Source organism: Pongo abelii, chromosome 10 (genome assembly GCF_028885655.2).
Source record: "Pongo abelii isolate AG06213 chromosome 10, NHGRI_mPonAbe1-v2.0_pri, whole genome shotgun sequence".
NCBI lineage: Eukaryota > Metazoa > Chordata > Mammalia > Primates > Hominidae > Pongo > Pongo abelii.
Window position 1 is genome coordinate 47,987,467 of NC_071995.2, and position 25,810 is coordinate 48,013,276.

Consider the following 25,810-nt stretch of genomic DNA (forward strand, 5'->3'; position numbering starts at 1 on the left):
AGTTGGCAGGACTAAAGGTCTAAAAACTTAAGAGGGAAGAGAGTTAAGAAAAGTTATAAAACTGCTTTGTGGTTACATCTCTTGCCAACTGGTTTCACTGTTAAAGTAGAGCTAAAGCTCATGCACAGAGAAGTGTTGTAGCTTTACACATCGTGAAAAACTCGCACAACTTCAAACATGACCCCCAAACATTCAAGAACTTTTCTAATTCTAAGCAGAAAAGCGACTGGCACTGCAAGTTATGGGAAAGGATTGACAATATCACACCTAATATAACTGAAGACTATAGGATGAGTTATTTTTTATCTCAGAAAGAATGCTTCATATTATTATATTACTTTCCAAACATAGGGACTTGGGCCAAATATTTAGCTTAAAAAAATCCAGCTTTCCCATCTAGGTGGAATCTAGAGTAAGGGATGGCTTTGCTCCCCATCAGGTCTGTTTATTTCATTATAACGACTGTTGTAACGAACCATCTCCATGTACGAAGCCAGATATATAGGAAAGTATGAGAAAACTGGAAAAATTTACCAGCTCTGTGGCCTCTGGATTGTGTTATAAATCACCAGCATATGTAACTCATTTTCTAGTTAAGTAATTCCCTCTGGGGACGAGGTCTGCAATCCACATGAAGGATCAAATTTCATTAGCAGTTGTAGGAAAACGCAACCCTGTGCATTTGCAAGTCAAAACTCCCGAAAGCTATAGCTAGTCTGGCTATCTTCATTGATTTTGCCTGTGAGAGGATTTTAGCTGATAGAAAACATTTGTTGGAAAGCACAGATGAGGAAGTTGAGAAGAAGAGAAGGGATTCAGCTAGCAGAGACAAGTAAGCCTCAGTCTTAATGTTGAACTCCGGCCTTAACACTCAGTCTGCAGCTGTGTCCAAGCAGAGAGCTATTTGGCAGTTAATTCCACCCCCAAAGCTACAAATGATAAAGAACACAGGAAGACAATTTAAAAGGGCAAGTGTACAAAAACACATAATCCAATCGGTATTAAACTCTCTTCATTTCTAGATACCAATTTGAATCCCAGTGTGAACTTGATTTAACATGAAATTGTGTCAGAGACTCACAAATCTTAGCATCTATGTAAATAATGCATTTGAGACTATTAACTTATCTAACTGGAATCAAAAGACATACTGACCACATATTCGCCTCTACTCAAAATAGCTAGATTGGAAAAACAGCTTTGTTTAGTGCTTGAATTGGCTTTCTCAAGTTTCAAACCCGCCCAATTCTTACCTTAGTTTGAGTTGGTTCACCTTTCTCAAACATCATCTTAAGCCTGTTCAGCGGAACATTATATTTCTCTATTTTGCCTGAAGCTTCTGTGTTTTCACTGATTTCTGATTTTTCTACTTCATGCCTGGATTCTCCTAGACAATTTTCCATTTTTTTACTTTTTGTTGAGTGGTCTTTAAGATCCTCACCGTCCTTGATGTGGGAATATCGACCCTGAATGAGGGCTTCAGGAGGTGACCTGAGTCTAGATCTGGGGTGGATTTGTTCTTCTTGGTCAGCTTTGGTTCCAGAAGCAGCGTGGCTTGTCACTTCAGCAGGAGGATGGTCCACTCTGTGCCTAATCTCAGTGCTGCTGTTCCGTAGAGAGTCTGTGTGAGACTCTGCTCCCAGCCCTGGGTTCTCCCACTTCTTCTTTAACACAGTCAGGGTCCCCTTTCTAAAGTGCTGGGAGAGATTTTCGGTGTTCTAGAAGAACAAGAAGTAGGTGCCAGTTATAACTTGCCTGCTGAAACATTCAAACATGTTGTTCTTTGTAAAATGAAAGTTAAAACTCCAAGCTGCTCCTGGTCCACTGCTGTTTCAGACAGCTGTGAACAGTTACAGCCTTGCCACATGGAGAAAGCATCCACCCGGGAGAGAGAGAGGGAGAGGGGAAGAGAGAAAAAGTCAGGAGCTGAAGCAGGAAGTGATAAAACAGGATGGCCTTATAAGGACAAAATGAGAAGAAAGGCAAGCCCAGCTCTAATGATAGTTACATGTGAGACGAGATTTTTACCCAAAGATTAATGGGGAAAAAAACAAGAAAGAAAAAGCAAAATACAAGTGCTTGAAACACTGTAACTACACATCAGCAAAGTTCATCATTACCTGCCATAAAATAACATGGTAAATTCTGCTGTTTTTTTTTCTTTTCTTTTAAATAAGACAAAGATGCAGGATAGTTGCAGGATAGCTGAAACTATACCATTAATTACGGATAGTGGCAGCAAGGATTGAAACTATTTGTAGAACCCTGGAGAAGTCACCAGACTTTCCAAGTATTTGCATAAATATTTAGTTATATCTGACATAATTTACATGCATATGAGCAGTCAAATTTTATTTTTCATAAGAATTTAATCTTTTTTTTCCCTGCTCTTCTCTACAAGTTTATCTGTGTATAAATTCTCACTTATCAGGGCCGGGCACGGTGGCTCACACCTGTAATCCCAGCACTTTGGGAGGCCAAGGCCGGTGGATCACGAGGTCAGGAGTTCGAGACCAGCCAGACCAACATGGAGAAACCCTGTCTCTAAAAAAAATACAAAAATTAACTGGGTGCAGTGGTGCACGCCTGTAGTCCCAGCTACTCTGGAGGCTGAGGCAGGAGAATCGCTTGAACCTGAGAAGTGGAGGTTGCAGTGAGCCAAGACTATGCCACTACACTCCAGCTTGGGTGACAAAGTGAGACTCCATCCCCTTACCAAAAAAAAAAAAATTCTCAGTTATCAAGAAATTCACTGTTTTACAGATCCTCTGGTTGTAAAATATGCAGGCTTCAAATGCAAATACCACTACTCATCACTCAGATGATCAAAGGACACACATTTACATATCTAAGAGAGTTCACTTTCACTAGGGCCAAAAATGGAATTAATTTATACATATAAGACAGACTGAAAACAACCTGGAAATCATCACTGTTGTTCCATAATAGAGGAAACATGCTTGTTGAAAATTAAATGTCCCGGCTGGGCGCAGTGGCTCATGCCTGTAATCCCAGCACTTTGGGAGGCCAAGGCGGGTGGATCACCTGAGGTCAGGAGTTCGTGACCAGCCCGGCCAATACAGTGAAACCATGTCTCTACTAACCAGCCCGGCCAATACAGTGAAACCATGTCTCTACTAAAAATACAAAAAATAGCTGGGCGTGGTAGCACGCACCTGTAGTCCCAGCTACTCTGGAGGCTGAGGCAGAAAAATGGCTTGAACCCAGGAGGCGGAGGTTGCAGTGAGCCCAAATCGCGCCACTGCACTCCAGCCCGGGTGACAGAGCGAGACTCTGTCTCAAAAAAAAAAAAAAAAATTAAATTAAATTAAATTAAATTAAATGTCCCGTACTTTGAAAGGACTGTACTCCTAAATAAATTGAACAGCACCACCTTCCCAACAAACTGCAAACTCCAATACCTTCTCTCCTGTAGTCTGTGACTCACCGGTCTTTCAACTAAGAAAGAAAGGACAAACAACCTAGGAATTAAACAGGATTAGCAGCTATTTTGGGAATTAAGTCTCTCACCCTATTACTCTTCTGAATATACTCTTGAGAGCCACTTCATCAAGTAGAAACAAGGCTTGAAAAAAAAATTATAGAACAACTGCTTGATTCTAGTGTTTAAATTTTAGCTTACAAAATGATCCACTGGGGGAAGAATGTATGGATCAGAGATATAAGAAGCTTAAAAAGTTTTCTTGCTGGAAAAAAGGGAATTACAAAACAGCTCCAGAAGCTGGTTCTACCCTAACTGCCAGCAGCACTCTTGGCTCTGTAAGGTCTTGTGCGACACAATGGATGAGTCATCTAGGTCTCTGACTTCACCTGCCCTTACTGTAACCACACAGGAGTCCTGACAATCAAAGTGGCACTTTGCCTTGGTAACTGGACACTGTTTTTCTCAGATACCTATCATGTGATCAAAGTATACTTACTGACATGAAAAGATGCTCACAGGATACTTCTGAATGAAGAAAGCAAATTATAAGACAGCATGATCCCATTTTAATTTTTTTTAGAGACGGGGTCTCGCTTTGTCACCCAGGCTGAAATGCAGTGGTGTAATCATAGCTCACTGCAGCTGTTCGACTTCCTGGGCTCAAGTGATCCTCCCACCTCAGCCTCCTGAGTAGCTAGGACTACAGGTGTATGTCAGCATGCCTAGCATTTTTTTTTTTTTTTTTTTTTTGAGACGGAGTTTAACTCTTGTTGCACAGGCTGGAGTGCAATGGCGCGATCTCGGCTCACTGCAACCTCCACCTCTCTGGTTCAAGCAATTCTCATGCCTCAGCCTCCCGAGTAGCTGGGACTACAGGCATGCGCCACCAGGCCTGGCTAATTTTGTATTTTTAGTAGAGACAGGGTTTCTCCATGTTGGTCAGGCTGGTCTCGAACTCCCAACCTCAGGTGATCTACCTGCCTCGGCCTCCCAAAGTGCTGGGATTACAGGCATGAGCCACTGCGCCCAGCCCCAACTGTCTCTTTAAAATGTTCATAACATTATCTTTAATTTATTATTTTTCTCAATTACAAAAGTAATAACTTATTGGGAGGAAAACTCTCAATCAATATAGAAATATGTACCTGACATGAATAGATGCTGTAATACATGCCATTTTCCCTACTTGACTCCCCACCTCTCCCAACCTAGATACCCAATCCTGACAGTTTATATGGTATATATGTTGTCATTTTTTTTCTATTTTGTACACTATATGTATTTTTTTGTACAAAATCATACTGTACTTACTGTTCTACACTTTGCATTTTATCACTTAATGTGCTTTTGATATCTTTTCATGCCCATACATAAAATTTTCAATCTTTTTTCTTTTTGAGACGGAGTCTCACTGTCACCCAGGCTAGAATGTAGTGGCACGATCTCGGTTCACTGCAACCTCTGCCTCCCAGTTTCCAGCAGTTCTCTTGCCTCAGCCTCTCAAGTAGCTGGGCTTACAGGAACACACTACCATGCCGGCTAATTTTTGTGTTATTAGTAGAGACGGGGTTTCACCATGTTGGCCAGGCTGGTCCTGACCTCAGGTGATCTACCTGCCTTGGCCTCCCAAAGTGCTGGGATTACAGATGTAAGCCACCACGCCTGGCCAAAGTCTTAATAACCATATAGTATATTATACTGTATGTGCAATTACCATTCCCCCACTGATGAATATATGTATTATTCAAAATTATTTGCCAACTGTTTAGATTACAATTTATATCTCATTATTACTTTAATTTACATTTATCTGATCATCAGTGAGGCTAAGCATTTTTTTACATTGTTACTTCTTTGTTATCTATTTTATTTATTTATTTACTTATTTATTTTTGAGACAGGGTCTTGCTCTATTGCCCATGCTAGAGTGCAGTGGCATGATCACGGCTCACTGCAGCCTTGACCTCCTGGGCTCAAGCGATCCTGCCACCTCTGCCTCCCAAGTATCTGGGACCACAGGCCCATGCCACCATGCCCAGCTAAATTTTTAAAATTTTTATAGAGAGGGTTCTCACTATGTTGCCCAGGCTCAAACTCCCAGGCTCAAGTGATCCTCCCACCTCAGCCTCCCAAAGTGTGGGGATCACAGGTGTGAGCCACCATGCCCGTCCTCTTCTTTAAATACCTATTCACGTCCACTTACCTCAACTGCTAAAAGTACTGGAGGCTTCTGCTTTATTTTATCTCACTATAGCATTTGACATTACTGACCACTCTCCCTGGTAAAAATTGCTTCCAACTTTTCTGTGATACCCCTTTTTCTTAGATTTCTCCCCATTTTGAGATGCAAGAAGGCTGTAGAAAAAAACAATAATGAAAAAAAGATTTCACTGGGCGCAGTGGCTCACACCTGTAGTCCCAGTACTTTGGGAGGCCGAGGCGGGTGGATCACAAGGCCAAGAGATCGAGACAATCCTGGCCAACATGTTGAAACCCCATCTCTACTACAAATACAAAAATTAGGTGGGCGTGGTGGCATGCGCCTGTAGTCCCAGCTACTCGGGAGGCTGAGGCAGGAGAATCACTTGAACCCAGGAGGCGGAGGTTGCAGTGAGCTGCGATCATGCCGCTGCACTCCAGCCTGGCGAAAGAGCAAGAGTCCATCTCAAAAAAAAAAAAAAAAAAGATTTCTTCTCATTTATCTGGCCACTACTCAGTTTCATAATTTAGTTATTCTTTTTCTTTTTTTTTTTACAGGTTTCTCCTCCTCTGTCCCTCCCTTATATGGTAGGGTCCCTCAGGGTTTTTGTCTTAGGTCCTCTGCTTTGCTTACTTTACATATTCTCTGTATATGATGTTATCCATCCCGATTTCACCCACCATATAGATTATAATATCAACAAATAGATAGATAGATGTATACTGTGTATCTATATAGACAGAGTTATAGAACTTATCTCTAGACAGATATCTCTCCTTTTCTACCAATTCTACCTGGAAGTGCTAGAGGTATCTTAAACTCCTCCTTGATTAAGGTTGAAGTCTTCCCTTTTTTTCTTTTCTTTTTTTTTTTTGAGATGGAGTTTTGCTCTGTCACCCAGGCTGGAGTGCAGTGGTGCAATCTCGGCTCACCACAGCCTCTGCCTCCTGGGTTCAAGAATTCTCCTGCCTCAGTCTCCCGAGTAGCTGGGATTACAGGCGTGAGCCACCACGCCCGGCTAATTTTTTGTATTTTTAGTACAGATGGGGTTTCACCATGTTGGCTAAGCTGGTCTCGAATTCCTGACCTCAGGTGATCCACCCGCCTCAGCCGGGATTACAGATGTGAGCCACCGTGCCCGGCCTGAAGTCTTCCCTTTCTTCCCTTCACTCCTCACTCTCTAACCTGTTTCTTTTCTTGAATTGTCTATCTTGGTGAATGTGACAACCATCTTTTCATCTGTCAAGTAGGCCTGTTCTCTTATGCCTTCATGCTGTGCATGTGCTGCTTCCTCCGTCTAGAATACAAAGCTTCTGCCACTCCTTGTCGCCTCTGCTTAGCTAATTCCTCTTGGTCCTTTAGGGTTGAGTCAGGCACTGCCTCTTCTGGGAAGCCTTCCTAGATGTAGCACAGTTCAGGTCCCTCCTAAATTCTCCCCCAGCCCACTCTGAGTATTTATTTGATATGGTACTTATCACACCTGGGTTGTAATTCTATTTTCCAAATTCTAAACAGTCCCTTTGGAGGCAGAGAATACATCTTATTCTTCTTGTGTCTTCAGGAGCTGGAACAGATGATTGTCTATATTCGTGGGGTCAACTTCTCTTATCCCACTGTCTTGAACCTAGTCCAGTTCAGGCCTCTATGCTACCACTCCCAAACAACACAAGATGACCAATGACCTTCATGTTGCCAAATCCGATGGTCAATTCTCAGCTTACCTGTGTGTTTGATTCTGTTAACTCCCCTTCTAGAAACACTTTCTTCACTTGGCTTCTGGCACTTGTTTCCTCTGCTGGTTACTCCTTATATCTCCAACCTTTAAATACCAAGGTGCTCCTGAGCTAAGTCATGAGACCACTTCTCTGTCTACACTCACTTCCTAGCTTATCTCATGCACCTCATAACTTTAAGTACCACTGACACTTCGACACATGTCCATTTTATCCGCAGCAGGGATCTCTTCCAATTCTAGATTTTTATATAGTATCCAAGTTCCTACTGACATTTCCATTTGGATGTCTTAATAAAACATGTTACAGTTTACATGTGCAAAACTGAGCTTCTACTATTTCTCCCTCTCTAATCTGCTTTTACTGTAGTCTTCCCCATCTCAATTAATGGTATTTTAATTTAATTGTGTTTGGGCCAAAAACATTTTTGCTATTCTTTTATTTTTTATTTTTTTGTAATAGAGATGGGGTCTGCTATGTTGCCCAGGCTGATCTTGAACTCCTGACCTCAAGTGATCCTCCTGCCTTGACCTCCCAAAGTTCTGGGATTACAGGCACAAGCCACTGTGGCAGAGCCACTGCTGCCATTCTTGATTCTTCTCTCTCTCTACCTTCAACATACATCCTGACCACTTCTCAACACCTATACTGCTACTACTGTAGTCCAAACCATATTATACCCGGCCTAAATCATTACAATTGTCTCTTAATTGGTCTCCATGCTTCTGCCATTATTGTTCCTCTACATTCTCTTCCTTCTATTTTTTTACATTTAAAAAATAGAGAGACAGGGTCTCGCTACGCTGCCCAGGCTAGTCTTGAACTCCTGGCCTCAAGCAATCCTCCCGCCTCAGCCTCCTGCGATCCTCCTGCCTTGGCCTCCTAAAGTGCTGGGATTAGAGCCTTCTCTTCAGCCATAAAAAAAGATGAGTTCATGTCCTTTGTAGGGACATGGATGAAGCTGGAAACCATCATTCTCAGCAAACTATCGCAAGGACAAAAAACCAAACACTGCATGTTCTCACTCACAGGTGGGAATTGAACAATGAGAACACTTGGACACAGGAAGGGGAACATCACACACCAGGGCCTGTCATGGGGTAGGGAGGGGGGGAGGGATAGCATTAGGAGATATACCTAATGTAAATGACGAGTTAATGGGTGCAGCACACCAACATGGCACATGTATACATATGTAACAAACCTGCACGTTGTACACATGTACCCTAGAACTTAAAGTATAATAATAAAAAAAGAAAAAAAAATTTAAGTCAGACCACATCACTCCTTTGCATATAAACCCTCTCCAAAGGCCTCCTTGCATTCAGAGTTAAACCCCAGGTCTTTACAATGACACCATTTGACCTTTCTCTTCTATTCCTCAAACACACCAAGACTGTTCTTGCTTGAGGACATCCACACGAGCGGTTCCTTCTGCCTGACTCTTCTCCCAGGCTCATGTCTTCAAATTTCTGCTCAAACGTTTCCTCACCACAGGCCTTCATTGACCACCCTAGACTCTATCCTCCTTACCTGCCTCATGCTGTTCCACAGCACTAATCACTACTGACACAATTTCTTTTTTAAATTTTTTTATTTTTTTTGAGACGGGGTCTCACTCTGTCACCCAGGCTGGAGTGCAGTGGTGCTATCTCGGCTTACTGCAATCTCTGCCTCCTGGGTTCAAGTGATTCTCCTGCCTCAGCCTCCAGAGTAGCTGGGACTACAGGCATGTGCCACCACACTCAGCTAATTTTTGTATTTTTAGTGGAGACAAGGTTTCACCATCTTGGCCAGGCTGGTCTCCCAACTCCTAACTTCGGGTGATCTGCCTGCCTTGGCCTCCCAAAGTGCTGGGATTATAGGCGTGAGCCACTGTGCCCAGCCATACTGACACAATTTCTTTATTGTCTGTCTTTTGCACTAGAATGTAAATTCCACGAGGGCTGGGATGTAGTCTGTGCTTGGCACGTAGTAGGTGCTCAGTGAAAACTTGTTAAATGGATGAGAGTGAAGGGAAGGAAGAAAGAAAGGAGCAAGTGCGGGGAAAAACAGAGGCAAGAGGGAAGGAAGAAAAGAAACCAGAAGTTGAGTAAAGTAATGGTACTTTTTTCTTTTTTTTTTTTTTTTGAGACAGAGTCTCGCTCTGTCGCCCAGGCTGGAGTGCAGTTGCGTGATCTAGGCTCACTGCAAGCTCCGCCTCCCGGGTTCACGCCATTCTCCTGCCTCAGCCTCCCAAGTAGCTGGGACTACAGGCGCCCGCCACCACGCCCAGCTAATTTTTTTGTATTTTTAATAGAGATGGGGTTTCACCGTGTTAGCCAGGATGGTCTCGATCTCTTGACCTCATGATCCGCCTGCCTCGGCCTCCCAAAGTGCTGGGATTACAGGTGTGAGCCACCGCACCTGGCCAGTTTTTTCTTATAATGCACCAGAGGAGATCCATTTTTTAATTACAGGAAAATTAAGCCAAGGACCCCAGCCTTAGAACAAATTTACAGGGACACATTATGCACTAATTTAAATAGGTTAGGTACTGAAAACTGCCAGGAGGATGCTTTTGTAATGCCGTCCAAATTAAGGAATTATTGCCCAAACATATGAGTTTTTTTCCTCACAAGATTAAATCAAGTAAAATTTCAAAAGACATGTATTATTCAGCCTCACTGGAAGTTAGCAAGCACGGAGACTAGAGAATGGGTAGAAGCAGAGAGTTTATTCTGGAGGTTTTTGTTTTTGGTAGATCCTGCAGCTAGGAAACTTGCTAACTAGATCGGGTCAAGAAGTTTGCTTTAAACAGAAAACCCAGACGATGACAACAGCTGCACAGCTACTACCATTTAAATGCACAGATGTAGAAGTTCTGATTGTCTGCTTTGGAAAAAAGGAAGACCACCTAGGAAACCCTGTGTTCTCATTTGAGTAGAAGCCATTTTACTAACCTCAGGCAAGCATTTGGCCTCTTGTCCTTCACTCAACACAGGAAAGAAAATGTGGTTCAAAAGGAGAAACGCAGTGAAAAAGTAAGATTCCCTGCACTGAGCCAAGTTGTCCTGAGCAAATGGCTCACAGATCACACCAGCTGGCACAAATGTCCACTCAGCTGACACAGAACCCAAGCCCCACAGAGGCTGCAGGTGGCTTGGCCACACAATTCTGCTCAAGAAGTGCCACGTGCCCTGGAATTTCTGAATACTTACACTTCTCTTCTTCTCCATGTTTGTTTCTTCAGCCGCTTTTTGGTACCTTCAGAGAAGGGAAGGAAAGAATGTCTCAAATTAAACTTATATTTTTACTCTTTCAATTTTTTATCTTTTTTTGAGATGAAGTCTGTTGCCCAGGCTGCAGTGCTGTGGTGCGATCTCGGCTCACTGCAACTTCTACCTCCTGGGTTCTAGTGATTCTCCTGTCTCAGCCTCCAAAGCAGCTGGGATTACAGGCACCCACCACCATGCCCAGCTAATTTTTGTAGTTTTAGTAGAGATGGGGTTTTACCATGTTGTCCAGGCTGCTCTCGAACTCCTGACCTCAAGTGATCCACCGGCCTCGGCCTCCCAAAGTGCGTGCCCAACTTTTTTTTTTTAACTTTTTTTTTTTTTTTTTTAAGACAAGGTCTCACTCTGTTGCTCAGGCTGGAATCCAGTGGTACAACCATGGTTCATCATGGTTCACTGCAGCCTTGACCTCCCGGTCTCAAGCGAACCTCCTGTCTCGGCCTCCTGAGTGGCTGGGACTATATAAGTGCACACCACCACACCTGGCTTAATTTTTTTATTTTTGTAGGGTTGGGGTCTTGCCATGTTGCCTAGGCTGGTCTCAAACTCCTGAGCTAAAGTGATCCTCATGCTTCGGCCTCCTAAAGTATTGAGATTACAGGCATGAGCCACCAGCCCAGCTACTTTCTTTTTTCTTTTCTTTTCTTTCTTTTTTTTTTTTTTTTTTTGAGATGGGATTTCTCTCTGTCAACCAGGCTGAAGTTTAGTAGCGTGATCTTGTCACACTGCAACCTCCACCTCCAGGGCTCAAGTGATCCCACCACCTCATCTTCCTGAGTAGCTGGGACCACAGATGCACACCACACCTGGCTAATTTTTTGTATTTTTCGTAGAGACAGGGTTTCACCATGTTGACCAGGACAGTCTCAAACTCCTGAGTTTAAGTGATCTGCTGGCCACGGCCTCCCCAAATGCTGGGATTACAGGCATGAGCCACCAGGCCCAGCCCCCCAGCCACTTTTAATCTTTAAGAAAACCAGTTCTGGACTGGGTGAAGTGGCTCATGCCTGTAATCCCAGCACTTTGGGAGGCTGAGGTGGGTGGATCGCCTGAGGTCAGGAGTTCAAGACCAGCCTGGCCAGCATAGTGAAAACCCACCTCTACTAAAAAATACAAAAATCAGCCAGGCATAGTGGCGCATACCTATAATCCCAGCTACTCGGGGGGCTGAGGTACGAGAATCGCCCGAACCCAGGAGGTGGAGGTTGCAGTGAGCTGAGATCACACCACTGCACTCTAGCCTAGGTGACAGAGTGAGATTCAAAACAAACAAACCCAAAAAAACAGTCTGCATACCTATTTCTGCCAGCAGTTGCTTTTAATCAACTCTATCAGAAGAAGCTGTAAAGCAGAGCAGACCTCACTTCCTGCAGCTATTCCAGTCATCTGCTCTGATATAATAAGATCCCCGTGGATAAGGTCAAATGCTGAAACAACTGGATAGAGCAGAAAGTCTGGGCTTTAAGCCCCAGTTTTGCTGCTTATTAACTGTGATCTCTGGCAAGTGACTTAATCTCCCTAAGCCTCAGTTTCCTTATATAGAAAGAAGTTACAATCTATTTTCAGGATTGCCGGGAAGATTAAATGTAATCACGTGTAAAAACATTTTGAAATTAGTTAAGTCCATACAGCAATGCATTAATTCCAACATATACATTTCCCCTCCCATATTTATGCCTCTGATATCTTACAATTGTTCTCAGCCAAATGGTTGAGAGATAGTCACATTGCCTGTACATGTTGAATTTAGTATAAGTTATTGTCATTTTAACTCAGTTAAAAGTATTTGATGGTACTACATGGTTTTGTTTGTTTGACACAGAGTTTCGCTCTTGTTGCCCAGGCTGGAGTGCAATGGCACAATCTTGGCTCACTGCAATCTCCGCCTCCCGGGTTCAAGCATTCTCCTAACCCAGCCTCTCAAGTAGCTAAGATTACAGGCATGTGCCACCATGCCCGGCTAATTTTTGTATTTTTTACTAAAGACAGGGTTTCACCATGTTGGCCAGGCTAGTCTCGAACTCTTGACTTCATGTGATCCGCCTGCCTCAGCCTTCCAAAGTGCTGGGATTACAGGCTTGAGCCACGGCACACAGCTATTATTATATGTTTTAAATGCCACTTAAAAATGTCTTTTAAAAGATTATACTATGTTTGGCATTTAAGGAAAAATTATTTTACGTATGCACAAGAGTGATATGTGAGAAAAGTTTGTAATAAGCACTGATCAGTTTAATCAGCATTTTTTCTTAGAGATGCAAAAATAGTGGCACAGCTATAGTTGATGACATCTTAGATTTCATAAATAATTATTTGTTATTACTTTTATCATTTTGTCATTTCTATTACTTGGATTGGAAGACCTCTGAGAAAAAAATTAAAGTCCTTTTCAAGGAGGAACAGGTTTTCTCCATTTAAAGACTAAGTGGTCCAGGTCCAGAGATTTGTGCAGGTACAAGCTGCACAAACAAATCTACAGACCACCCAGACCACCCAGAACAACCTTTTTTTTTTTTTTTGAGTCTTGCTGTTGCCCAGGGTGGAGTGCAGTGGCGCGATCTCAGCTCACTGCAACCTCCGCTTCCTGGGTTCAAGTGATTCTCATCCCTCGGCCTCCCAAGTAGCTGGGATTACAGGCATGCCCCACCACACCTGGCTAATTTTTGCATTTTTAGTAGAGACAGGGTTTCACCATGTTGGCCAGGCTTGTCTTGAACTCCTGGCCTCAAGAGATATGCCTGCCTTGGCCTCCCAAAGTGCTGAGATTACAGGCATGAGCCACCACGCCTGGTCCTAGAACAACCTTAACCTGGCTTCCTCCAGGCCTCTGAGTCATGCATTGAAGTCAGCACCATCATGTGGAGAATCACCATTATGTGCCTCTCCTTGGGCCTGCCTTAGCAGAACTCAGCCCCACCCCTAGAAAAGGGCACTGTTCAAAGGACACTGTCCTCTGCCTAAAGGTAGAATTTCAGAATTCACAAGGCATTTGGAGTAGGAGGTAAAAGAAGAAAAAAAGCAGCCTCAGGCCTGGTGCAGTGGCTCACACCTGTAATCCCAGCACTTTGGGAGGCCGAGCTGGGCTGATCGCTTGAACCCAGAAGTTCGAGACCAAACTGCGCAACACGGTAAAACCCTGTCTCTACAAAAAACACAAAAATTAGCCAGGTGTGGTGCACGCCTGCAGTCCCAGCTACTGGGGCGGCTGAGATAGGAGGATTCCCTGAGCCAGGGAGGTTGAGGCTGCAGTGAGCTACGATCACGCCACTGTACTCTAGCCTGAGCTACAGAGTAAGACCCTGTAGCTTGCCTTGACCTCCAGGACTCAAGCAATTCTCCTACTGTGTCCGGAATTGGTGGGTTCTTGGTCTCACTGACTTCAAGAATGAAGCCGCGGACCCTCCCGGTGAGTGTTACAGCTCTTAAAGTGGCAAGTCTAGAGTTTGTTCCTTCTGATGTTCGGATGTGTTCGGAGTTTCTTCCTTCTGGTGGGTTCGTAGTCTCGCTGGCTCAGGGGTGAAGCTGCAGTCCTTTGTAGTGAGTGTTACAGCTCTTAAGGTGGCGCATCTGGAGTTGTTCGTTCCTCCCGGTGGGCTTGTGGTCTCGCTGGCTTCAGGAGTGAAGCTGCAGACCTTCGCGGTGACTGTTACAGGTCATAAAAGCAGTGTGGACCCAAAGAGTGAGCAGTAGCAAGATTTATTGCAAAGAAGGAAAGAACAAAGCTTCCACAGTCTGGAAAGGGACCAGAGCAGGTTGCCAACGCTGGCTCTGGCAGCCTGCTTTTATTCTCTTATCTGGCCCCACCCACATCCTGCTGATTGGTAGAGCGAGTGGCCTGTTTTGACAGGGCGCTGATTGGTGCGTTTACAATCCCTGAGCTAGATACAAAGGTTCTCCACCTCCCCATCAGATTAGTTAGATACAGAGTATGGACACAAAGGTTCTCCAAGGCCCCACCAGAACAGCTAGATACAGAGTGTCGATTGGTGCATTCACAAACCTTGAGCTAAACACAGGGTGCTGATTGGTGTGTTTACAAACCTTGAGCTAGATACAGAGTGCCAATTGGTGTATTTACAATCCCTGAGCTAGACATAAAGGTTCTCCAAGGCCCCAACCAGAGCAGCTAGATACAGAGTGTCGACTGGTGCACTCACAAACCCTGAGCTAGGCACAGGGTGCTGATTGGTGTGTTTACAATCCCTGAGCTAGACATAAAGGTTCTCCAAGGCCCCACCAGAGCAGCTAGATACAGAGTGTGATTGGTGCACTCACAAACCCTGAGCGAGACACAGGGTGCTGATTGGTGTGTTTACAAACCTTGAGCTAGATACAGAGTGCCGATTGGTGTGTTTACAATCCCTGAGCTAGACATAAAGACTCTCCACGTCCCCACCAGACTCAGGAGCCCAGCTGGCTTCACCCAGTGGATCCCGCACCGGGGCTGCAGGTGGAGCTGCCTGCCAGTCCTGCGCCAAGCACTCGCACTCCTCAGCCCTTGGGCGGTCGATGGGACTGGGCGCCATGGAGCAGGGGGCGGCGCTCATTGGGGAAGCTCGGGCTGCACAGGAACCCACGGAGGCGGGGGAAGGCTCAGGCATGGTGGGCTGCAGTCCCGAGGCCTGCCCCGCGGGAAGACAGCTAAGGCCCGGCGAGAAATCGAGCGCAGCGCCTGTGGGCTGGCACTGCTGGGGGACCCAGTACACCCTCCGCAGCCGCTGGCCCGGGTGCTAAGTCCCTCATTGCCTGGGGCCAGCAGGGCTGGCCGGCTGCTCCGAGTGCGGGGCCCGCCAAGCCCACGCCCACCCGGAACTCCAGCTGGCCCGCAAGCGCCGCACGCAGCCCTGGTTCCCGCTCGCGCCTCTCCCTCCACACCTCCCCGCAAGCTGAGGGAGTGGGCTCCAGCCTTGGGCAGCCCAGAAAGGGGCTCCCACAGTGCAGCGGTGGGCTGAAGGGCTCCTCAAGTGCCGCCAAAGTAGGAGCCCAGGCAGAGGAAGCGCCGAGAGCGAGGGAGGGCTGTGAGGACTGCCAGCACGCTGTCACCTCTCACTACCTCAGCCTTGCAAGAAGCTGAGTCTAAAGACGTCTACCATCGCACCCGACTAACTTTAAAAAATTTTTTTAGTAGATATAGGGTCATGCTATGTTTCCCAAGCTGGTCTCAAACTCCTGAGCTCAAGTGATCCTCCTGTCTCAGCCTCTCAAAGTGTTGAAATTACAGGCATGAGCCACCATGCCCAGCCAAGAAAGGGTATTATATAAAGGGTCTTCCAATCCTATCACTTTTTTTTTTTTTTTTTTTTGAGAAGGAGTCCTGCTCAGTCTCCTAGGCTGGAGTATAGTGGCGTAATCTCAGCTCACTGCAACCTCTGTCTCCCGGGTTCAAGTGATTCTCCTGAGTAGCTGGGATTACAGGTGTGCGCCGCTATGCCCGGCTAATTTTTGTTTTTTTTAGTAGAGACGGGTTTCAGCAAGTTTGCCACGCTGGTCTCGAACTCCTGACCTCAAGTGATCCACCAGCCTTGGCATCCCAAAGTGCTGGGATTACAGGTGTAAGCCACCATGCCCAGCCCCCAATCCTATCACTGTCTAATTTTAATAATCAGATATTAACAAGCATCTCAGTCGCCATGTAGTACTGCTCTGCAATTGAGCAGAACTCTCTAATGGGGTAGGGTAAAAGGATTACCAAAAATTTCTGGCACTTCGTTGACCATAACTAGGAAGAAAGTGGGATTAGAACTGCTGTGATTCAATTGACAAGCTGAAAATATATTTGCAACTTATATTACAGACAAAAAATTAATTTCCCTAGAATATAAGTAACTACTAATCAACAGGAAAATGACAACTGAATAAATAAAAAGGCAGATATAAACACACTGTTCACAGCTGGGTGTGGTGTCTCACGCCTGTAATCCCAGCACTTTGGGAGATGGAGGTGGGTGGATCACCTGAGGGCAGGAGTTGGAAACCAGCCCCGCCAACCTGGCAAAACCCTGTCTCTACTAAACATACAAAAATTAGCCAGGCGTGGTGGCAGGCACCTGAAATTCCAGCTACTAGAGAGATTGAGGCACGAGAATCGCCTGAACCTGGGAGGTGGAGGTTGCAGTGAGCCGAGATTGCACCACTGCACTCCGGCCTGGGTGACAGAGCCAACTCCATCTCAAAAAAACAAAAACAAAAACAAAAACATACAGTTCACAAAAAGAACATCTCATGACTCTTAAACAGAAAAGATGTTCAACCTCAAAATGCAAATTCAAACAATGCTAAGAACATTTTACCTATTAAGTAGGAAAATATTTTCTTTTTTCTTTTTTTTTTTTTGAGACGGAATCTCACTCTGTCGCCCAGGCTGGAGTGCAGTGGCGTGATCTCGGCTCACTGCAACCTCTGCCTCCCAGGTTCAAGTGATTCTCCTGCCTCAGCCTCCCAAGTAACTGGGATTACAGGCATGCACCACCACACCCGGCTAATTTTTTTATATTTTTTAGTAGAGACGAGGTTTCACCATGTTGGCCAGACTGGTCTCCAACTCCTGACCTCAGGTGATCTGCCTGCCTCAGCCTCCCAAAGTGCTGGGATTACAGGCATGAGCCACCACGCCCGGCCGGAAAAGATTTTCTTAAAAAGCTAATATGCAGGGGGTTCCCTTTCTTGGCTTGGAGTCCTTCTCCCTCTGTCTCTGTATGGGGAAGCTGCTTCTTCCTTCTTTCTTGCCTGTTAAACACTCTCCGCTCCTTAAAACCACACACACACACACACACACACACACACACACACACACACGCATACGCACACGCACATGCACATGCACACGCACACAGCTAAGATGCAGTTGGGTTGGGTACTCATGCCTGTAATCCCAGCGCTTTGGGAAGTGGAGGCGATAGGATTGCTTGAGGTCAGGAGTTCGAGGCTGCAGTGAGCTGTCATTGTACCACTGAACTTCTGTTTAAAACAAACAAATAAACAAAAAAGGCTAATATGGGACATTGGTGAGGGTATGGGGAAACAGGTTCTGTCTTACATTGCTGGTGGGAAGGTAAATTGGTAAAACCTTTATAGAAGGCATTTTGTCTATGTCTTCTTTAATATCTGCCAAAATTATAAAAGCACAAATGTTATAATTTACCAATTCTTTCTGCTCCCAGAATTTATCCTATAGATACACTAAAAAAAGATTTTCATACTGGATTATTTATCATAGCATTAAATATAACAGCAAAAGACTGAGAACAACCTGAATGTCCATTAGCAGAGGAGTGGTAAATTATAATGTATATGTATAATGAAATACTGTGCAGCAACAAAAAGGACAAAGGGAAGGTGGTAGTGATTGTACAATAATATGAATGTACTTAATGCCACTGAACTGTGTTCTTAAAAGTGGTTGGCCAGGTGCAGTGGCTCATGCCTGTAATCCCAGCACTTTGGGAGGCCAAGGCAGGTGGATCTCCTGAGGTCAGGAGTTTAAGACCAGCCTGGCCAAATGGTGAAACCCCATCTCTACTAAAAATATAAAGATTAGCAGGGCATGGTGGCTCATGCCTGTAGTCCCAGCAACTGAGAGGCTGAGGCATGAGAATCCTTTGAACTCGGGAGGTGGAGGTTGCAGTAAGCTGAGATCACACCACTGCACTCCAGCCTGGGCAACAGAGTGAGACTCGGTCTCAAAAAAAAAAAAAAGTGGTTAAAATGGTAAATTTTATGTTATATACTGTGTATTTTACCACAGTTAAAACAAAACAGTATGCTACTGGCATAAAGACAGATATACAGACCAATGGAACAGAACACACAGCCCAGAAATAAACCCTTACATGTATGGTCAAATAATTTTTTGACAAGGGTGCCAAGACCATCCAGTGGGGAAAGGAAAATCTTTTCAACAAATGGTGCTGGGTAAGCTGGATAGCCACATGCAAAAAAATGAAATTGGACTACCATATACAAAAATTAAGTCAAATGGATCAAAGACCTAACTATAAGAGCTAAAACTATAAAACTCTTGGTTGAAACATAGGGGAAAAGTCTCATGACGTTGGATTTGGCAATGATTTTTTGAAATTTATTTTTTGTCATTTTTCTTTCTTATTCTTGTTTTTCTTATTTTTTCATCTTATTTTAATTTTTTATTATCTTTTGATCATCTCATCATTACAAGATTTGGTAATGCCTTATTGGAATACAACACCAAAAGCACAGGCACAAAAGAAAAAACAAACTAGACTTCAGTAAAATTAAAAACTTTTCTGAGGCTTGGCGTGGTGGCTCACACCTGTAATCTCAGCACTTTGGGAGGCCAAGGTGGGCGGATCATGTGAGGTCAGGAGTTCAAGACCAGCCTGGCTAACATGACGAAACCTTGTCTCTACTAAAAATACAAATATTAGCCAGGTGTGCTGGTGGGCACCTGTAATCCCCGCTACTTGGGAGGCTGAGGCTGGTGAATCATTTGAACCCAGGAGGCGGAGATTGCAGTGAGCCGAGATTGCGCCACTGCGCTCCAGCCCTGGCGACAGAGCAAGACTCTGTCTCAAAAAAAACAAAACAAAAAAAAACAAAAAAACTTTTGCGCATCAAAGAACACTATCAACAGGCCGGGTGCAGTGGCTCATAACTGTAATCCCAGCACTTTGGGAGGCTGAGGCAGGTGGATCACTTGAGGTCAGGAGTTCAAGACCAGACTGGCCAACATGGTAAAACCCCATCTCTACTAAAAATACAAAAATTAGCTGGGCGTGGTGGTGGGCACCTGTAATCCCAGCTATTGAGGAGGCTGAGGCAGGAGAATCGCTTGAACCTGGTAGGCGGAGGTTGCAGTGAGCCGAGATTACACCACTGCACTCCAGCCTGGGCGACAGAGCGAGTCTCTGTCTCACGAAGAAAAAAAAAAGAAAAGAACATTATCAACAAACTGAAAAGTTCCTATGGAGTGGGAGAAAATATTTGCAACTCATATTTGAGTTTTAAGTAACAAAAATGAGATAATGTGATACATACTATTCTGCTTCTCCCTTTCTCCATTTCAGAGAGAAATTCAGAGAAGCTGAAATTTTCATTCAAGAAATACTTATTGCTGTCTGCTATGTTCCAAGCACTAGAGAAAAAGTAACGAAAGAAATAACCAAAACAGACATAATATCTGCTCTCAGATGCTTACAGTTTAGACACTAAAAACAGAAGCACACAAATACACACACACACACACACACACACACACACACAGTGGTAAGTCCTTTGAAAAAAAAAAAGAACAGGGTATTATTAAATAACAAAGGAACACAATTGAGAAAGGAAGAGGAAATCAAGGAAAGCCTCACTTATATTAATTAGCCTGATTTGATAATTCCACAATGTATTCATGCATTAAAACATCACATTGGCTGGATGTGGTAGTTCATGCCTGTAATCCCAGCACTTTGGGAGGCTGAGGCGAGTAGATCACTTGAGGCCAGGAGTTCAAGACTGGCCTGGGCAACATGGAGAAACCTCGTCTCTATTAAAAAGACAAAAATTAGCCACCAGGCACGTTGGTGCACACCTGTAGTTTCAGCTACTCGGAGACTAAGGTGGGAGGATCGCTTGAACCTGTGAAGAGGAAGTTGCAGTGAGCCAAGATAGCACCACCGCACTCCAGCCTGGGTGATAAAGCAAGACTCTGTCTCAAAAAACAAACAAAAAGCATCACATTGGACCCCATACATATGTAAAATTATTCTTTGTCAGCTAAAAACAAATGGATGAGTATGATGGCTCAAGCCTGTGATCCCAGCACTTCGGGAGGCCAAGGCAGGCCAATCGCTTGAGCCCAGGAGTTTGAGAACAGCCTAGGCAACATGGCGAGACCCCATCTCTAAAAAAAAAAAAAAAACTAGCAGGGCTTGGTGGCATGTGCCTGTAGTCCCAGTTACTCAGGAGGCTGAGGTGGGAGGATCACCTGAGCCCAGGAATTTGAGGATGCAGTGTGCCGTGATGGCGCCACTGCACTCCAGCCTGGGCAACAGAGTGAGACTCTATCTCAAAATAAAATAAAATAAAATAATTTTTAAAAGGAGTGCCTCACTGAAAAAATGACCTGTAGGCTGAGATGTGAAGTTTGACCAGATGAAGTTAGCCAGACAAAAGGAAGGGAGGAAAGCATTCCAGGAACAGAAAAACACCATGCGCAAAGGCCTAAAGGCAAGAAAGTGTCTCATGTATATAGGGTGCACAAAGAACTCCAGTGTTGCAGAAGCTCACTGAGAGGGGAAAGGGCAGGCGATGAGGTGGGAGGCAGGGATGGGCCATGCAGGTCATGCTAAGGACTTTGAACTTAATGGTAGGATGGTCACTGATTCAATTCGTGTTTTTAAAAGAGTGCTCTGGAGTGTGGAGGATGGACTGGAGGGGGCTGAGAATGGAGGTGGCATTAATGAGAGATAATGCTGGCTGGGCTGCAGAGATAATGGCACTAGAGATAAAAGTGAATAGATTTGAGTAGGGTAGTAATGAGATGGGGAAGAGAGAATGATTCCTAGGTTTCTGGCACCTGAGTCAATGAAGTAATGCTTCCTGGGATGAGGAATTGTGAAGGAAGAGCAAATTTGGAAACGGGGAAGATCAAGAGTTCAATGTTAGCCATGTTAACTAAAACATCCATTTGGTGGTAGCAGTGATGAGATGCATGTGTCCAGAGCTCAGAAGAAAGCTCTGAGCTAGTTGTATGCATTTAGGACTTGTGTGCCCACGGATGGTATTAAAGCCACAGGAGTAGATGACATCTGCAAACAGTGTGTAGTGTGAGAAAATGCCTGGAACTCAGTCCTGGAGACTTGAACATTTCAGCAGTCAGAACAAATGATAAGAGAGACTGACAAGGAAGAGACAGAGAGGGAGGAAGAAAATGATGAGACTGCCAGAGAAGCCAAGAGAAGCAAAAATGTGGGACGGAAAAAGTGGTCAGAGTTCGTGTAAGATAAAGGCCAAGAAACATCCCTTTGATTTAGCAACACGGAAGTGTTTGGTAATCTTGGCAATCCTCTTTCATTATAATTAATTCACCCATATTCCTTTAATGGGCATTTGGATTGTTTCCAGTTTTCACCATTGCAAATAACGCTTTGGGGAATGTCCTTATAGGTATATTTTTCCCACTTGTACTAATATATCTGTCTAAGAGATTCCCTAAAAGTGAGAATTCAGCTATTATAAAAAGCTGGTGGATTATAGCTATTATAAAAAGGAACTTAGAACTGGCCTTGAACTTGCATTTCCACACCCCTTGGATAATTATCTACAGTATATTACAGCAATAATACAATATATGAAAACTAGAACCAATTGGCAGACAGGTTTATATTTAGCCAACTGTTCTCCAAGGCAAGGTATTTACGTTGTGGTTAGTTGAGTAAATAAGCTCAGAGGTTCCCTTCCCTTTAGTGTCTAATAGAAACATAGATTTAAAAAAAATCAAAATAGTTCTCATCTTTAGCCCTGTCCTTTTAGCATGGAGGCATCTGTAAGACCAGGTGTATACACCAAAGGCTGTCTTAAATCCTCTTTCTCAAACCCCTACTCAAATATCTCCACCTTTTATTTGTAATGAAATTCCTGCTAAATAGTAGATAACAGGGAGAAAGGCTCTACACCACCTCTTTCTTCCAAGTTAGATCCCTGGTACTTTTATATTTTGTACTCTTAGATTGCCACAAGACTGTGACTCAATACTTCTGAATTCAGTGTTCAGGCCTCAGACTTTTCTCAAAGGCCCTTACAGCAACTAGCATTCTTCTGACACAAAATGTGAAGGACACAAAATGGGGGCACCATTTTGAAGATCCAAATCTGAGAAAATAAAACATTTGCAATAAAATTTCTGTAATGAAAATCTTGTTCCTCTTTCCTTCCCAGATTTTTTTTTTTTTTTTTTTTTGCGGTCCAGCCTCCTTTTCTTCACATAAGGAATTTAATCTTGCAACTGCTCACTAATGCTCAGCTGTGGGGCGGGCAGCTGATGGAGGATGCTAAAATTATCTGGGGAGTAATAACAGTGTCTCAAATTTTTCTAAGGCCAGAAAACAGAGTTCCTGAGCCATGACTCTTGCTTGTATGCCCTCAAATAGAGCAAAGGGAATGCTGAGCCAAAAAGGGAAAACAGAAACTCCCAAGGTTTAGGCAATGTATTTTCTTCTGGAAAAATTTCACCACTAAAATGTTACAGAGAAGCAAAAGAAAAGGAAGTTAACCAGGCCAACTTGAAGGTCAATTTTTTTCTTATTGAAGGAAGAATAGTCACAGAAAACTAAATATGAACGCTCTTTGTTTTTTTTTTTTAAGATAGGTTCTCACTCTGTCACCCAGGCTGGAAGGCAGTGGTGCAATCATAGTTCACTGCAGCCTTGAGCTTCTGGACTCAAGTGATCCTCTCCACCCGGCCTCCTCCTCTTTCCTGGAACTAGGAATGGGTAAAGTTATAACAAAAACAGGAGAAGCTGTGGTAAGGTGGAGGCATGCTGGCAGGGGGTTAGGTTAGGGATCTTCGTGCTGTGTTCATCAATTCCACCATCTTGGTTATGACCTTCAGTCATAATTGCTAATCCTCAAGCTCCTAATCTGCCAAAGGAGTAGGGCAAATGCTAGCCAGATCAGTGGTTTCAAGCTCTGCTAGCTGCAGAACCCTCTCTTCAAATGCTGTCTTACGTAGAACCTAACCTTTACAAGGGATCAAAGCAGGATCGCTGGAATGGAAAATCTAAAGGGCTGGGCCTGGGATCTGGGCCTGGGTTTAGCCCTTAGGGTGTTCCAATTGCTGGAGAACTGGCCCTGAGATTCCTCTGAAGACCGCAATTAAGATAGTTTAAAAACTACCAGGCTAGATTCTCTTTAATTCCAAAAATGTATGAGTCAAACAAATTCCACCCAAAGAGTCAACTGTTATCAAATGAAGGATCATATTATGCTGAAGTCAGTGATGAGTGAAACCAAAGCTAGCTATTCAAATGGACATATCAATAGGAACTTCTTACCTCAAATTTAATGACTGTTATAGAGGCTTAGTCAGAGAAATAAGCCTGCAGCTATAAAGGACCATGGGACACAAGCTCTGATGCTAGAAAAAGTACTCTTCTATACATATAAACACAAAATGCACTGTTAACAATTAGAAAGTAAAGCTGACTTATCTACAAACATCAGCTAGATTAAGCTTCCTCCAAACACTTTCATATTAATCTCTGATCAGAGACCTCCTAAGTTTTCCTACTGTTTTTAGCTAGGCTTGTATAGGACTCACTATTTGCAAACCCCATACTATAAAGCCACTAGGTGTTGGAAACAGACATTAGTATATGCTTTGTGGAAAATAGTCCTGTAGTCTACAGCCATACCACCCTCAACGCACCTGATCTCAACTGATCTCAGAAAATAGTCCTGCAGTCTTCTCTGGGAAGCTACAGTGAGTGAACCTTACAAACCTTAAGTAATATTAGCAACGTGTTTCCACTGAGTATAAAACCTAGAACAGAAATCCAGGCTGATTCCCTGGTTTTCACTCCTTTCAGTATACACCACCACCTGTCCTACTTCTATGCCTTTACCTCCTGTTGCTCCCCTTCCTCTGGAATGTCTCCAGCATTCTCCAAACCTACCAAATAACTCTATTCATCTTTCCAAACCAGTTCCATATGTTAAGCCCATCAGAAGAAAAATATGTGACAGGAACAAACTCAAATATTAACTTGAGCAGGTTACTTCCTTTACCTCAGTTTTCTCAACTATAAAAGAGGGGTAAAGCCCCTTCCTCATATAGTTTTTGTTAGGATTCAAAATAGTATATATTTTATATATTTCTTTTTTTTTTCTGAGACAGAGTCTCACTCTGTTGCCCAGGCTGGAGTGCAGTGGCGTGATCTTGGCTCACCACAACCTCTGCCTCGCAGGCTCCAGTGATTCTTCCACCTCAGCCTCCCAAGTAGCTGGGATTACAGGCGTGCACCACCACCGCCCAGCTAAATTTTTGTATTTTTTTGTATTATTATTATTTTTTGAGACAGAGTCTCGCTCTGTAGCCCAGGCTGGAGTGCAGTGGCGTGATCTCAGCTCACTGCAACCTCCGCCCCCCGGGTCCCGGTTAAGCAATTCTCCTGCCTCAGCCTCCCGAGTAGCTGGGATTACAGGCATGGGCCACGATGCCCAGGTAATTTTTGTATTTTTTAGTAGAGACAGGGTTTCACCATGTTGGCCAGGCTGGTCTTGAACTCCTGACCTCGTGATCTGCCCGCCTCAGCTTCCCAAAGTACTGGGATCACAGGTGTGAGCCATTGCGTCCAGCCATTTTTTTGTATTTTTAGTAGAGATGGGGTTTCACCATGTTGGGCAGGCTTGTCTTGAACTCCTGACCTCAAATGATCCACCTGCCATGGCCTCCCAAAGTGCTGAGATTACAGGCATGAGCCAGCATGCCCAGCCAAAATAGTATGTGTTTCTATCAAGGGTCTAGCATGGTGCCTGGCACACTGATTGTAATTAATGGGTTCAGGATTGACAGTTTTGCAATCCTTTCAGCCTTCATGGAGAAAAGACAGTGAACCCAGTATACCATGAGAAGGACCTGTGAGATCCCTCTGCACTTTCTCTCTGCAAGATTAAGAAGGCCCTAAAGATGAAGACTTTTCCAACTTCTTAACTCTCCTTAGTGCTACTATAGGACCCAAATCCTAATGAGAACTGGCTGGGCTGGACAATGACAGAATAGAGTTGTGAGAAAGGCACTGGGGAAGAGGTGAGAACCTCACTGAAGTGACTGAGTTGGGCAAGGAAGAAAGTGAGGCCAGGAAGGGGACTGACATCCAGGGCTGGGTGTCCTGGTGAAGTCAAAACACAGGGTCACTGGGAATAAGAGTTAAACAAGTGGAAAAACAGGAGGCTCCAATCAAACAGTAGGTTCTCCAAATGCACCATTTCAGAGAAGGATTCTGAGTGATGATAGGTTGAGACTGGAGGCAGAGGCATGGGAGACAACATGCAGGTTGCAGAAACAGGGAAGATCAAGAAATTATGAGTCCAGGTTGGGTGCAGTGGTTCACACCTGTAACCCCAGCACTTTGGGAGGCTGAGGCAGGAGGATCGCTTGAATCCAGGAGTTCAAGACCAGCCTGGGCAACATAGT

At 44.2% G+C, this 25,810-nt stretch overlaps 1 protein-coding gene across 4 annotated transcripts in view; it reads right to left on the reverse strand.

The window, feature by feature from the left end:
• The window catches only part of LIMA1 (LIM domain and actin binding 1), a 109,774-nt gene that overhangs the window by 44,890 nt on the left and 39,074 nt on the right, over positions 1 to 25,810 (reverse strand). For 2 of the 4 annotated variants that reach the window (XM_002823222.5, XM_009247709.4), the window contains exons 3-4: positions 10,579 to 10,624; positions 1,254 to 1,718 (exon numbers count right to left, since the gene is read on the reverse strand). In XM_002823222.5, coding sequence (XP_002823268.2) covers positions 1,254 to 1,718; positions 10,579 to 10,624 — 511 coding nt within the window. The remainder of the gene's footprint in view (positions 1 to 1,253; positions 1,719 to 10,578; positions 10,625 to 25,810) is intronic. The other 2 variants (XM_054527955.2, XM_063711751.1) reach the window with 1 other exon arrangement.